This window comes from Bipolaris zeicola (genome assembly GCF_000523435.1).
Source record: "Bipolaris zeicola 26-R-13 unplaced genomic scaffold scaffold_44, whole genome shotgun sequence".
Taxonomy (NCBI): domain Eukaryota; kingdom Fungi; phylum Ascomycota; class Dothideomycetes; order Pleosporales; family Pleosporaceae; genus Bipolaris; species Bipolaris zeicola.
The window spans coordinates 145,369-157,841 of record NW_006912093.1 but is presented as its reverse complement, the minus strand read 5'-3'; the positions used below and the strand labels follow the sequence as shown (position 1 = coordinate 157,841).

The 12,473-nt window shown below is 52.8% G+C and overlaps 5 protein-coding genes across 5 annotated transcripts; 1 reads left to right on the top strand and 4 right to left on the bottom strand.

Moving 5' to 3' along the window:
• Positions 1–211: 211 nt before the first annotated feature.
• On the bottom strand, positions 212–1,669 carry COCCADRAFT_91878 (uncharacterized protein; the record flags this gene model as incomplete). Its single annotated transcript, XM_007712484.1, has 2 exons — positions 212–1,440; positions 1,495–1,669. The coding sequence occupies 2 exons, from the start codon at positions 1,667–1,669 to the stop codon at positions 212–214; spliced, it is 1,404 nt and encodes a 467-aa protein (XP_007710674.1).
• Positions 1,670–2,585: 916 nt separating this feature from the next.
• Positions 2,586–6,304, bottom strand: COCCADRAFT_24958 (uncharacterized protein; the record flags this gene model as incomplete). Its single annotated transcript, XM_007712449.1, has 3 exons — positions 2,586–6,136; positions 6,194–6,238; positions 6,286–6,304. 3 exons carry the CDS (start codon positions 6,302–6,304, stop codon positions 2,586–2,588), a joined length of 3,615 nt encoding a protein of 1,204 aa, XP_007710639.1.
• A 1,300-nt stretch (positions 6,305–7,604) lies between these two features.
• Positions 7,605–7,829, bottom strand: COCCADRAFT_91885 (uncharacterized protein; the record flags this gene model as incomplete). The annotated part of the gene is made up of 1 exon (XM_007712483.1): positions 7,605–7,829. A coding segment is annotated over one exon (225 nt), but the record flags the coding sequence as incomplete, so codon positions are not given.
• Positions 7,830–8,941: 1,112 nt separating this feature from the next.
• On the bottom strand, positions 8,942–9,277 carry COCCADRAFT_24957 (uncharacterized protein; the record flags this gene model as incomplete). Its single annotated transcript, XM_007712448.1, has 1 exon — positions 8,942–9,277. The coding sequence occupies one exon, from the start codon at positions 9,275–9,277 to the stop codon at positions 8,942–8,944; it is 336 nt and encodes a 111-aa protein (XP_007710638.1).
• Positions 9,278–9,705: 428 nt separating this feature from the next.
• COCCADRAFT_91851 (glycosyltransferase family 2 protein) lies at positions 9,706–12,335 on the top strand (the record flags this gene model as incomplete). The annotated part of the gene is made up of 3 exons (XM_007712482.1): positions 9,706–9,789; positions 9,847–9,977; positions 10,019–12,335. The coding sequence occupies 3 exons, from the start codon at positions 9,706–9,708 to the stop codon at positions 12,333–12,335; spliced, it is 2,532 nt and encodes an 843-aa protein (XP_007710672.1).
• Between the last annotated feature and the right edge of the window lie 138 nt (positions 12,336–12,473).

The following is a 12,473-nucleotide window of genomic DNA, read 5'->3' as shown; positions in this document are numbered from 1 at the left end:
TATTACGATTTCTCTTTACTATCATTGTTGTGTTGTAATAGTCATGTAATAGTCGTGATTTTGGTGTGGTCTTGGCACCGTGAGCCACTCGCTATACTGAGCCACTCGCTATACAGATACGTTAACAAAAATCAGAATAAGACTGAAACATGACTATTTCATGTAATTTGCGTACAAAAAAGGTCAGATGATATTCTGAATGTGTACTGCCTCAATATTCCGCATCAACACATCCAGTATCCTTGCACTTCTTCTTATCACACACTTTGTGAAAGTCCTCGTGTGCCTTTGCTCCCTCACCAATAAGTTTGCGGAACTGTTCAAACTCACAGCTTGCACCAGGTCCGTCCTGGCATGCAGGAATTGGGCGTGGGGCCGTGTTGGCAATGAACCTGACGTAGATACCTGGACCGTCACCGTGTTCAGCTCCTCTATCGCATGTCATCTTCTCCATGCCCACGTGCCCAAGGAAGGGAATCAAATCGCTCATTTTCCATGCACGCGTCCAATTAATGTGATCAGTAGGAAACTGTTCAGCCGCATTGGATGAGCTGTTGAAAAGTCCCAGGGCTGTTGCAATAAAAGGGGGTACTTCACGGTGGGTAAAACCGAGAAAGAAACGTTGCTTATCGGGCCAGCCGTCACCAGGCGTGCCGTGTTTCTCAATATGTGCAAAGAGTTCGGATTGCGCTTGCAGCCAGGGAAAACCGAGGTAAGGCGACAGTGGATTGAGAGGGCCGACCATGTGAGCATACTTCAGGTCCCAGGCATACTCGTACGCCATCCATTCCGAGTCTGTGAATTGCTCACAAATGGGGCTGCGCTCGCCTTTGATGGCAGATTCGTAGCCGCAAAGCATTTGAAAGCCTACAATGTCCTTGGGCTCCAGCTTGAAGGGTACGTACGGCGAAAGTCTCTTCGCAACGCTCTTGCCGTACAGCTCAATAACCTTTTCCTGCTCCTTTTTGCCCGGCTTCTTGGAAAAGTTCTTGCAGGACTTGTGTGGAATGAGGTACTCCATAGAGCCATTCTTGTTCTCCGTGATGCGCACAATCTCAATGTCATTCTCTTGAGGGAAAGCCTTGATGAAGTTTTCGGCAGTGTCAAACGTCCTACTCTTCTTGTCCGCCAATATTCTCCTTGTTTCTGGGACGAGATTTGGATACCGCTGCAATAGATGTTTTCCAACATGCTTTGCGTCTACCGCTCCTGATGGGGTCAAATCTTCCAATTTGTCCTCCAAGATTGGTGATTGCCATTTGCTCATAAAAGCCAGCGGTCCTGACCACCCCTGTCTGTGCTTCTCCAGTTTCCAAAGGAAAGGACTGATGTACTCTTCGTACTCGTCATCATTCGAATAGATAGCGCCATGGCGAATAATGTAGCTTGCTGCTGTGACATGGCAGCCTACCGGTGGTGTGTGCTCGAGACCGAAACCTGCTTGCAGAATGAGTAAATTGTTCCACAGTCAGTTTCGCAACACAAGGTACTAACCTATAGCATCGAAGTAGGGTGATATGCCAGGAAGATGCAGCAGCGGGTCGAACTTGTAGTTTTGCGAATGCTCAAGTGGCCTAAGTGGTGACTGTGATTGGCCTTGAGTCTGTAGAAACGAGGGTAATGTCAAAGCCGAGGCTGGAGCAGCCAACAAGAAAGCAGAGAAAAACATCGGAGCTGTCACCGGAGAAGCTTTCCGTGCAATTATGGGGCCAATTGCAGCTATCTACAAGGATGGAATTTAAGAACCACGACATGGGGCGACGCGCTGTTTTGTTGTCTTTCTAATATTCAATGACGTACATGGTCCCACTAGGTACTTTGGATGCGCTAGTCCAACACGCCGCACAAACGCGGCAGGGCCAAGGGCTTGGATATCGTCACTCGCAGCGTGTTATCTACACCTATGTATTCAGGATCTGTGCCGTCTGCTGCGCATCGCGTTCAAGCCTAGGAAGCATGCATAGAAACTGCTCTCGACACTTCTCAGATGGCACAAAATCTTCTCTAAGTATCATCAAGGGCTTGCGAAGATGGAAAAGATAACAATTTTAGATTGTGCAAGCAAGAGTATTAGACTATGAAGACTGGTGGGTATTGCCAGCTGCGACACCGTCGTGACCGTTCCACAGCCGGATACATGTCGCCAAGTATATTGTCGCATGTCGTGAACGGGCCAGGTGGGCAGGCGACGCGTAGAGAGACACTACTTCATCACCATTGCTCTTCATCAAGGTCTTCGTCTCCTGCCACAACTTTACGCGCACAAAGACCACGGCGTTCTCATCTGCTTGACCAACGCTCTGTTGTGAGCGCTGTCCATTGTTCGTCTTGTGATGAAAGCCGTTGCTTAGTTTGTCGAATGCAGTCGCAACATCGTCATGGAGCTGATCAACCGGTGATGTCTGCCATCCGAAGTAGTATGCTTTCTGCAGTAGCAGTGACAAGCATCCACGTTTTGGTGATGTTCGTATTAGATGCTAGCCGTAGCATCACAGACCAAATAATCATGTCCTAAATAATCAGTCGGATTCATGTAGACTGCAAGTTAAATGAGATTTGTAAGAAGCCTGGACTAGCACGACGCCTCAACGCATTGATGCCAACGCCGGTGGCGGAGTATGTGCGAAAGTAGACATTGTGCGAGACCCAAGGCGACTTTCTCGAGGGGAAGAACAGGAATCATACCAGTTGACATCTGACAGTTGTAACTTTCTTGCGCGCTGGTTGCTGCGATTCGTACCGGCCTTGTCAAGGCGGGGCTGCGCATATGGATTCGGAGTCTTGTCCAGACCTTGATATAATTTAGTATGTTTCCCATTGGTGTTAGGCTGAAGGGTGTAAAGAAATGGTGATTCACCAGTTGTGTCGTCGGCATCCTCGCGAGCTTCGTTGTAGTTCAAAACAAGGCTCTTGATGCGCTGACGTTCCTCTGTATCGGCTTGTTGCTTGTTGCGCATCGCGACAGCAAAAGTTGAGTCTGAAGGTAGGTCAATAGATCGGGTTTGCGTGCGATTGCCACGTTTGCTAAGCAGCGAGAACTTCATAGTCTGCGATGAAGGTGGAGCAACTGGAGCCGGTGCTTCGCCTCCACTGTCTTCGGCATTTACTGGAGCCTCTCGGGCGCGCCGCATGGGCAACGGCACATCAAATACAGGCTTCCGATCATGCTTGCGCGACTCTGCGCTCTCAGACATGAGCTTAGCAAGCTCACGGTCGAACTCGGCATCAGCCTCTGGGTCGCGTTCATCTTCCTGGCGTGTCACGACGATGCGCTCCTCTTCCTCGTCGGACGAAGCTTGCTTGACAGGTTCATCATCTTCTGACTCGTCTTCTTCCTCACCTGATGACTTATCGCCTTCCCCTTCTGGCATCTCAACATCCTCGTCGTCTGGGCCATCTAACTCGTCCTCAGACGCGGAAACATCATCATCATCGGGCTCCACAGGCTTATCGGTTGCTGTTGTCTGGTAGTTTTGCTTGACAGCTTCGGCAAAAGCATGTGAAGCTTCTTCTGGGTCGGTGATCATCTTCCACTGTGGGCGAACAAGATTGTATGCATCCTGAACAATGAACTCTACATCCATAGGCAGGGCCTCCTTCATGCAAACGTAATACTGCAAAAAGGTAAGAAAGAAATCGAGCTTCTTCTTTGCAGCACCTTTGTCGTAGTACATGCCACACGTTTCCAGGAGGTTACAGACCAAGCGGATGCGGAAGTAGTCGTCTGGGAGATCCAGAGGATTGTAGACTCCAGGTCGTATATACCCGCCCTCCCAGCCGTAGTTCAAGAGTTTGTAGAGCGTGTCAAATATAAGAGGCGAATCAACAAGCCGATAGATGTACAGCTCTCCAAGATACTTGACTTCCGAGATCCGCCGCTGATTGAACTTGAAATCGTTCAACTCCAATCCAAAGGTGATGGATTCGAGCAGGTCATCGACGACAGAAATGGCAAAGTCTTGATGGAACCGATGAATGGTTCCTAGCATCACGGCGAGAAGATGAATGTTGCTGTACTTGATCTTTCCTGGCTTTGCAAACACCTTGTGAAGGAGATTGACCACGTCTTCTTCCTCCCAGTGCATCTTGCGAATCTGCTTGATAGTTTTGTCGAGCGAGCGACGGGTCAAATCCTGGTACATGATTTTACGTAGGAAAAGCTCTATTGGAGTGCGTTCCTTTTGTTCAATTGCAGCACGTTGTGGAGGGTTCACGTAGTAGACGGCGTTTTCGATCAGCATACGCTCCTGCTGGCCGATGACCTGGGCCGCTTTCTTACGCTGGAGAGTTTCCAGGAAAGAAGCCATGCGAGGAGATGTTTCCGGATTGCGGAGTAGATATCGACCACAGTTCTCCAACAGGTTGCAAATAATCTCAATGTTCATGCGTGAAAAGTCGTCCAGACTGACCTTGAGACAATGGAAAATGACGTGCTCCGGAACGACACCGAACTTGGTCAACTCGGCGAGGTAGCGAACATTCTGTGTACGCACTTGTCCGAGAAAGTCTTTGGATTTGCGCCGCTGCAGGCTTCTGAACTCCTCATCCAAGTAGGACACCAGCCCTTGCGGGACATCAGACATGTACTTGCCGAGTGTTGCAATCAGTCTAGAATAAAGAGGCAGCAGGTCGGACCGTCCTTTTGGAATTTCCTGAACAGCCTTGATGAGGCGATTCCGTGAAGCTTTGGAATTCAAGAAGCAAAAGTCCATTGCGGTCTGGTCTACTGCATCCTTGGTTGCAAGTTCTGGTAGGCGTGCCAAAAGAGCATCGACCTGTGCGCCAACAGATTTGTTGGCAATGGCAGTAGACTGATCATCCCCGTCGGCCACTTTACTATCAGCAACGTTATCGGCTGCTTCCTTCTCGGGGCTCTCAGTCTTGGGCTCGATTTTCTTGCCAACTTGCTCGTCGCCATCAGCCTTCTTCTTCTTAACTTCTTCGAGCAAAATACCCGGGACACGGTCTTTCAAGTCAATCAGGTTTTCGTAGAAGCGGCGTTCTTCCTCATCCTCCCAGATACCAGCTCCGTCACTTTGGCCACGTAGATACTCCCCAGCCTTGATTAGACCAATTGAACCATCACCCGTGTTTGCAGAGCCGTCCTTTTCCTTCAAGTCTGGCATATCTGCGTTCAATGCGTCAGCCAAGATTTGAGCATTTGCAATGAGCTTTTCTTGCGACTTCATCTGCTTCTCGTAGTTGGACTGGCGATCTTCAAAGACCTCTCCAGACTTGACATATGCTTCGGCATTCTTGCGGCCTTGGCTAAGTATGTGTTTCTGATCGCGAAGGAGGTGTGCTTTGACATCTTCGAAGTAGCGGGTCAGGATATTTTTGAATCGCTGCTGCAGTTCCGGAGAGATAAGCGGCGGGTCTTTGCTGGCTTCATCTTCTTCCTCAGCGCCAGACAAATCACCATTCTTTTCAGGCACTGTAGTTCCATCGTCATTGACAGTCTTGCGGCCCTCTGCAGAAGGTGGTTTGGTGCCGAGTATATCCCATGCAAAAGCCTTGACAAATATGACAACCAAAGGCAAGTTGACGTGCTCGCGGTCGTGCCCCAGCATGTCCTTCAAGACTTCGAGCGGGAAAGGCTCAGCGTCCGCGTTTTCTGCGCGAGACTTTGTCTTTGTTGAGCCTTCAACAAGCTTGCCATTGTCTTTGCCTTTGCTCGCTTCTTCAGGCCGGGTTACGTCATCCAGGCTTCGCAAGACACCAACAAGCCAGAGTTCTGTAGCAACACGCAGAAGCACACGCTGGCGCGCCAGGCGCTCCTTCTCTTCCCGCTCGCGCACATCCTGTGCGAGGGTTTTCAGGTGTGACTTGTCCGGGGTCGCAAGTCCCCTCCCAATGTACCAGCCAATATATCCCGTGAATTCGGTAGGGCCAAAACGCTGGTGCAGAGCACTGACAATTTCGACGCCGGCGGCAATTTCTCCTGGAGTCTTGAGTTTGCACAGACCTTCGTAGCAAGCGGAAATAATTTCGGAGAGGTATTTATGGAGGGACAAGGCGCGGATTTCTTGGAGGAACTGGGCTTGGGCAGGTGCGTTGATGGCGGTTCGAAGGCGCTTGATAAAGGCGGTATTCTTTTTCATGGACGAGTCGAGCGAGGCTTGGACGGCAAAGACATCTGTCGTACTGTCAGCAGGAGCGTGGGGGGAATTGCCAGCGTGGAAGAATCACTTACCTTGGTCGCCATCCCAGGCGCGAATATTGAGTTCACGCAGCTCTCCTGGTCACTGTTAGCAGCAGTCTTTGAAGCAGCATGCGGGAGCGTACGCTTTCTGTGCCGCTCCATGGTGGAGTAGGCGATGCCGCAGCTGTGGAGGGGCAGCGGACGATAGCACGGATCGGTTATGATACGCGCACATGGAAGACGGGGGATATATCGGGCGCAGCTGCTGCCTGCATTTGTCTGGGCTTGGTTGAACAAGCTGGCGTGAGATGATGGGTGTTTGCGACTCTGGCAATGCCGAGGCGGAGGGGGACTTCTGGTCTGGTTCCTCGCTGGTGCGAGTGTAAATTGTACCTGCAGCGGCTTCACTTGTCGTGACTGTCCGTGCGTCATTCCTGTCCAGTGTCCCGCGGTTGAGAGAGGGTTTGGGTGACTAAGCACATTTTTTTGAGATGTGCCAGGCCAATAGTGGTGCTCCGCCTTTCACTGATCGTCGGCTTGGATTGCACCCCATGGACAAGTACAAAAGTCGACGGTAATCGATGACAATTGCATGCTGTTGGTTGAAGTATTGAAAGTCATGAGCTTCAAAGCTGTTGATTGCACAGCTGTGCAGCCACGATGATTTACCGAATATAGCTTTACTCCTACAAGGTGTATGTAGTCAGGCGTTGCAGGCCTGCCACATCAAGCGCCCCATGTGTCTTTGGCGGCGCACGCGATTGACACGACACAGACACAACAAAAAGCACACATGTATGTAGCCGATGTTGTAAGTTGTATGTATCAAGTTTGGATGTGTTTGCTCCAGGGCCGTGGCCCAGGACAGGATACTAGAGCTTTTGCAGCAGCATTGCCAAGCGAGGGCGAAACCGACCAAGACGATCGGGTACCATTTTCGCATATTGCACATGGGCGAGGACCCTTTTTCAGAGAGCTTCGAACCATGTTAGGTATACATGTACAGAGTTGGAAGCGGCCCCCGGTGGCGGCGTTGCCAGACGGGCAGAAGCAATAACGGGAAGCTGAAACAACAAAACCAATAGCGTGTTAATCTCTACAGAACAAGTAAACCCCTGAGTATGGGGGCAGGGTACCTTGCTTAGTTTGCGACTGGGCTTCATTTACATTTAGATGGAACACTGGGCCGGGCAGATGGTAGAATGAGGCATCCTACTCTAAGCAAGTACTTGGAGGTGGCGGGCAAGAGAGGTGTATGTAGTTCAGGGGTGAGGGAGAGGACGAGTAGAATACGAGGGCAAGGCTGAGATGGCGGCGTCAAGCAGTACATGGTAGTACATAATACGGCAGCGCTATGGCGGACGATTCGCGAAGAGACATGGGGGGCGGCTAAATGGCCGTACTTCCTTACGAGGAGGCTCCGACAAGAGGCGATTCTGGACTCAAGGGGGGGAAGGGAGCATCATGAGCCAAGGCCGCAACGAGCGGGCGGTGTGCTGTTCAACATGGCAAGGGTTGAGCAGCGTGGGAAAAGCAGCGTGGCATGTGGCGGGCGATTGAGTTTGCATTTGCATTGAACAAGCACATGGACACCTACTTTCCCATGGCGACGGGTCTGCAGGCCAAAGACGGCGCGCGCAGGAGCAGGAGCAGGAGCAGGAGCAGGAGCAGGAGCAGGTGCAGGCGGGAGTCAGCACTATCGATTGCGCGCCGGCGGACGCATGAGCGGATACGGGATGGCGAAATTTACACCTAATAGTAACTGGTGGCTGAAGTGGCTCCCGAGGTGCAACAACCATGTTTCCATATGCGACATGACGAGGACCACGCCGAGAGCAGCAGTGGCAGTGTGGGAGAAGTTAAAAATGGCCAGCTGCGGGTGTCGGTACAAACGGATGCAGCACGGGGCTCTGGTGTTTGTCATTGGGCAGGGTGTTGGGATTCCCACAGCCGCCTTGTGCTTTTTTTTTCCTTGAAGCGGGTCGCTCTAGCATCCCCACTGCATGCTCGTATTTTGGCAAGAGTATTTTTCCTAGCGCTCAATGCTCCCCGGTATAGCGGCGCAGGAGAAGCCGAAGGAAAGGGGGGGGGAAGACGGAAGCAGCGGAGCGTTTGTTGTCACGGGCAGAGTACGAGCGAACAGCGATTCCCGCGCGCAGTGTGATAGATGGACATGACAGACAGCCTTGCCGTCGGGGTTTCAGGCCAAACATGAGTCGACGACTAGGAGTTGGATGATGCTACACTAGAGGGGAGCAACGGCAGCGGCGCATAGCGGCTGACAAGTTTGGGTGTCTGGGGAGGTGGTGCGGTATGGTGTGGTGGATATGGGTGTGGGTGTGGGTGCGCAAGCCCCCTGAGTGAGTGCCCAGTATTGTAGGCAGAGGCGGGCGAGGCTAGCCAGGGCTTGGCAATGCTATAGGCACGTAGCGGCATGGAAGCAGCGTCCTAATCTCCAATCGCCATGCGCACGCGGTGACAGGACGTCATGTTACAGTGCCATCGTCCTCATGACGTGGGTTTTTGTCGCGGCTATTGTGACCGTTGAGTTTTTTTCCCTGCTTCCTGCTTCTGACCTCTGCCGTGAGCCGTGGATGGAGGAGGGCGCCAACTGCCATGCTCGCTAGTAGCACGCATGCTGCTGTTCCAAGAGCCAAACCCTGGGGCTGGCCAGCAACCGCGTCGGATGGAACCAGCCAGCAAGCGAAACCCAGACAGGGAACCAGAGACGGCAGGGGGCCGGCGCCCAAAATAAACGTGCAATGGACGACGAGTAGCGCGTGCAATAGTTGGTAGTACTTATGTGATGGCAGCGACACACGCACACGCCCACCGCCCCTGCACGACGTTCGTTTTCGAGTCAAGGACGCGGGCAGGCCTGCCTAAGCGGGCGCCGCCCGCCCCTGTGCCGATCGCGCCTTCCAACTGCCGCCCAGCCCCGCTAGCCCCCTCTGGGGTATGGTGCCATGGCCCGAGCGCTTCCGCTGTGTTTCCCACCAGCCTGTAAACCAGGCCAGTCCCGCTGCGAGACCATCGACGACTTTTGTTCCGTTTCACCTGCAGGCGCCTCTTTGCATCTGCTTGCTTTCTTCCTCTCCCATCCTGGCCGTTGCTCCTCGCCTTATCATCGTCCATGGTCCTGCACTGAGCCCTGCCTTTGTTTGCTGCCTTTGTTCCCAACCTTTACACTCGTTTACCACGGCTCTGCACCCTCCATCCTCCCCACTGGATTAAAAGCCCTGCCGCCAGCGCTACTGCTACCGCTGCCTTTGCCGCCCAAGCCACAAGCCACGGCCGCCATCGACTGCTAGCACCAGGCTCCGTGTGCACCGCATTTGTGCAATCCCACTCTTCATTGTCGCCCTATACGACCATTTTCTAGTCTCGTACCACTACCACTACTTCAACTGCTGCTGCTGCTGCTGTTGCTTCTCAACTCCACGGCGCAGCCGCTACGCCTGCACCTTTCACGCTCGCTCCAGAGCTGTCCGCGACAGACATCAACACTCGCTACTTCTACCCCAACAATACCACGACCACCATACTCCTCCTAATTATTCACAATGGCCTCGCACCACCTCATGGGCCTCGTTGCCCGAGCAGATGACAGTATCCCTGACTTCACCGACCCGTGGCCAACAAAAGACGTAAGTGTTTTGTTTTATCCCCAAACTTGTCGTTTCCCTGCTCACTGACCGCCCCAGATCGTCTATGTCTCCATCATCGCCCCTCTCATGCTCATGGCCCTGCTCGAGTGGTTTCTCTGGGTCGCCGCGTTCATGTACTGCATCGTCAAGGTCTTCCAAAAGGCAGAGACCATGAGCGTGCGCATTCTGTCCATCTTCTTCGGTATCCTCTTCTTCCTTCTCCGGTAAGCTACATCTCCCACCCACAAAAAACTGCTTCTGACAGCAACAGTGCCATCTTCTTGCCCATCATGGTCGTCACCCTGCCGCTCCCGCCGCAGGTCACCAAATACTTTCCCCAGGAAATGGTTGGCTTCCTCCAGTGGTTTGCCTTTTGGTCTTTTGCTGGTCTCCTGACGGTTCCTTGGCTGTTCTGCGTCTACCAACTAGTCACCCACTCCGTTGGCCGCTCCCGCAGGATCAAGTCGGTCCTTGACGAGTCGTCGGCTCCCAAGGTCGTCATTGTCATGCCCTGCTACAAGGAGATTCCTGAGATTCTGCTGCGAACTTGCGATTCGCTCGTCGACTGTGAATATCCACCTTCTTGCCTGCACATTTTCCTCTCGTTCGACGGAGACCAGGAGGACGAGCTCTACCTCAACACCATCGAGAAGCTCGGTGTGCCCCTTACTCTCGACTCGTACCCAAAGTCCATCGACGTCATCTACCGTAGCTGCCGTATCACAATCTCGCGTTTCCCTCACGGCGGAAAGCGTCACTGCCAGAAGAGGACCTTTAAGCTGATTGACAAGATCTACACCGAGTACCTCAAGCGCAACGACAACCTGTTCGTGCTCTTCATCGACTCCGACTGTATCCTCGACAAAACGTGCATTCAGAACTTCATGTACGAGATGGAGCTCAAGCCTGGTAGCAAGAAGAACATGTTGGCTCAGACTGGTGTCATTACATCGACAACCGAGAAGCAGTCCCTCATCACTCTTCTCCAGGACATGGAATACGTTCACGGTCAACTATTTGAGCGTTCGGTCGAATCTGGTTGCGGTGCTGTCACCTGCTTGCCCGGTGCTCTTACTATGCTTCGATTCTCGGCCTTCCGCAAAATGGCAAAGTACTACTTCGCTGACAAGGCCGAGCAATGCGACGACCTCTTCGATTACGGCAAGTGCCACTTGGGCGAGGACCGTTGGCTCACCCACTTGTTCATGGTCGGCGCCAAGGAACGCTATCAGATCCAGATGAACCCCGGTGCTTTCTGCAAGACTGAAGCTGTGCAAACCTACCAATCGCTGCTCAAGCAACGTCGCCGCTGGTTCCTGGGTTTCATCACCAACGAAGTGTGCATGTTGACTGACATCCGTCTCTGGAAGCGCTACCCCATCCTTCTCGTCGTTCGCTTCATGCAGAATACCATCCGAACAACTGCCCTCCTCTTCTTCATCCTGTGTATTTCTCTCATGACCACTTCGCAAGCAGTCAAGAACTTGCCTGTCGGTTTCATCGCCATCTCCCTTGGACTCAACTGGCTTCTCATGTTGTACTTTGGTGCCAAGCTCGGCCGCTACAAGATCATGTTGTACCCCCTCATGTTCGTCATCAACCCCTTCTTCAACTGGATGTACATGGTCTACGGTATCTTCACTGCCGGTCAGCGTACATGGGGAGGTCCTCGTGCTGATGCTGGAACTGCCGATGCCAAAACAACTCCCCAGGAAGCTATTGAGAATGCAGAGGCCAACGGTGATGATCTCAATGTCGTTCCCGAGACATTCAAGGCTGCCGCCGAGGCCAAGAAGTCCCACGCCGGCGGTGCCCCTCTCCAGCCCTCAGACAACATCGATGGACGCTTTGCTGCCGCAGAGCGCTTGCCCAATGGATGGTACCAGCAAGGCAACGACTCTGGTCTCACTCTGCCCAACACCATGCCCCGCAACCCCAACGTCCCTCACGTTCCTCTGCACCCACGTACTTCGATGGATTCGTTCGCCTCCTACGACACTTCTGCCAACAACTCGGTCTACCTCCCCCGTCGTGTCGAGAGTTTCATGGATCCCGAAGATGCCCGTGTATACCACAAGACGCAACAAACTCAGAAGCCTGCTGGTGGTGCCTTCTTCGAGGAGCCTCGCACTGGACCTTACCAAGTCGGTGCCGGCGCTAGCAAGGGCATGTACAGCGAGTCTGTTGACTCAGTCGACGACGATTCAGTCTACAACTCTAAGAACACCCAACAACTGGGACAATCGCGCACCTCGCCTCTCTCCGCTGGACAGAAGCCTCCTCTCGAGTCGCCAAAGCCATCATACAACCGCTCAAACAGCATGGACCAACGACAGGGACGCAGTCCTCTTGCGTACCAGAGCTACGTCCAGACTACACCAGGCGATGACATTGAGCTTCAGGCCCCTCAACAGAGCAGTCTGATGCGCGACGTATCACCTGCGCCACTTGGCCAGCCCGTCATCCCTGCCGCAAGCCACGGACGCAGTGATTCGACTGACTCCAAGAAGCGAAACAGGCTCAGCAAGCAGAAGCCTAGCAAATAAGCGCAATCCCTTTTTCGTTTGAGCGTTTCGGTTCTTGTTCCGTCTGCAACTCCAGTAGTCGCTCAACAGGCGTTCTAGCATTCCCTTTTCCTCATGGTCTTGCACTTTGTCATGCATTTGGATTTTCTGGCGTTTATC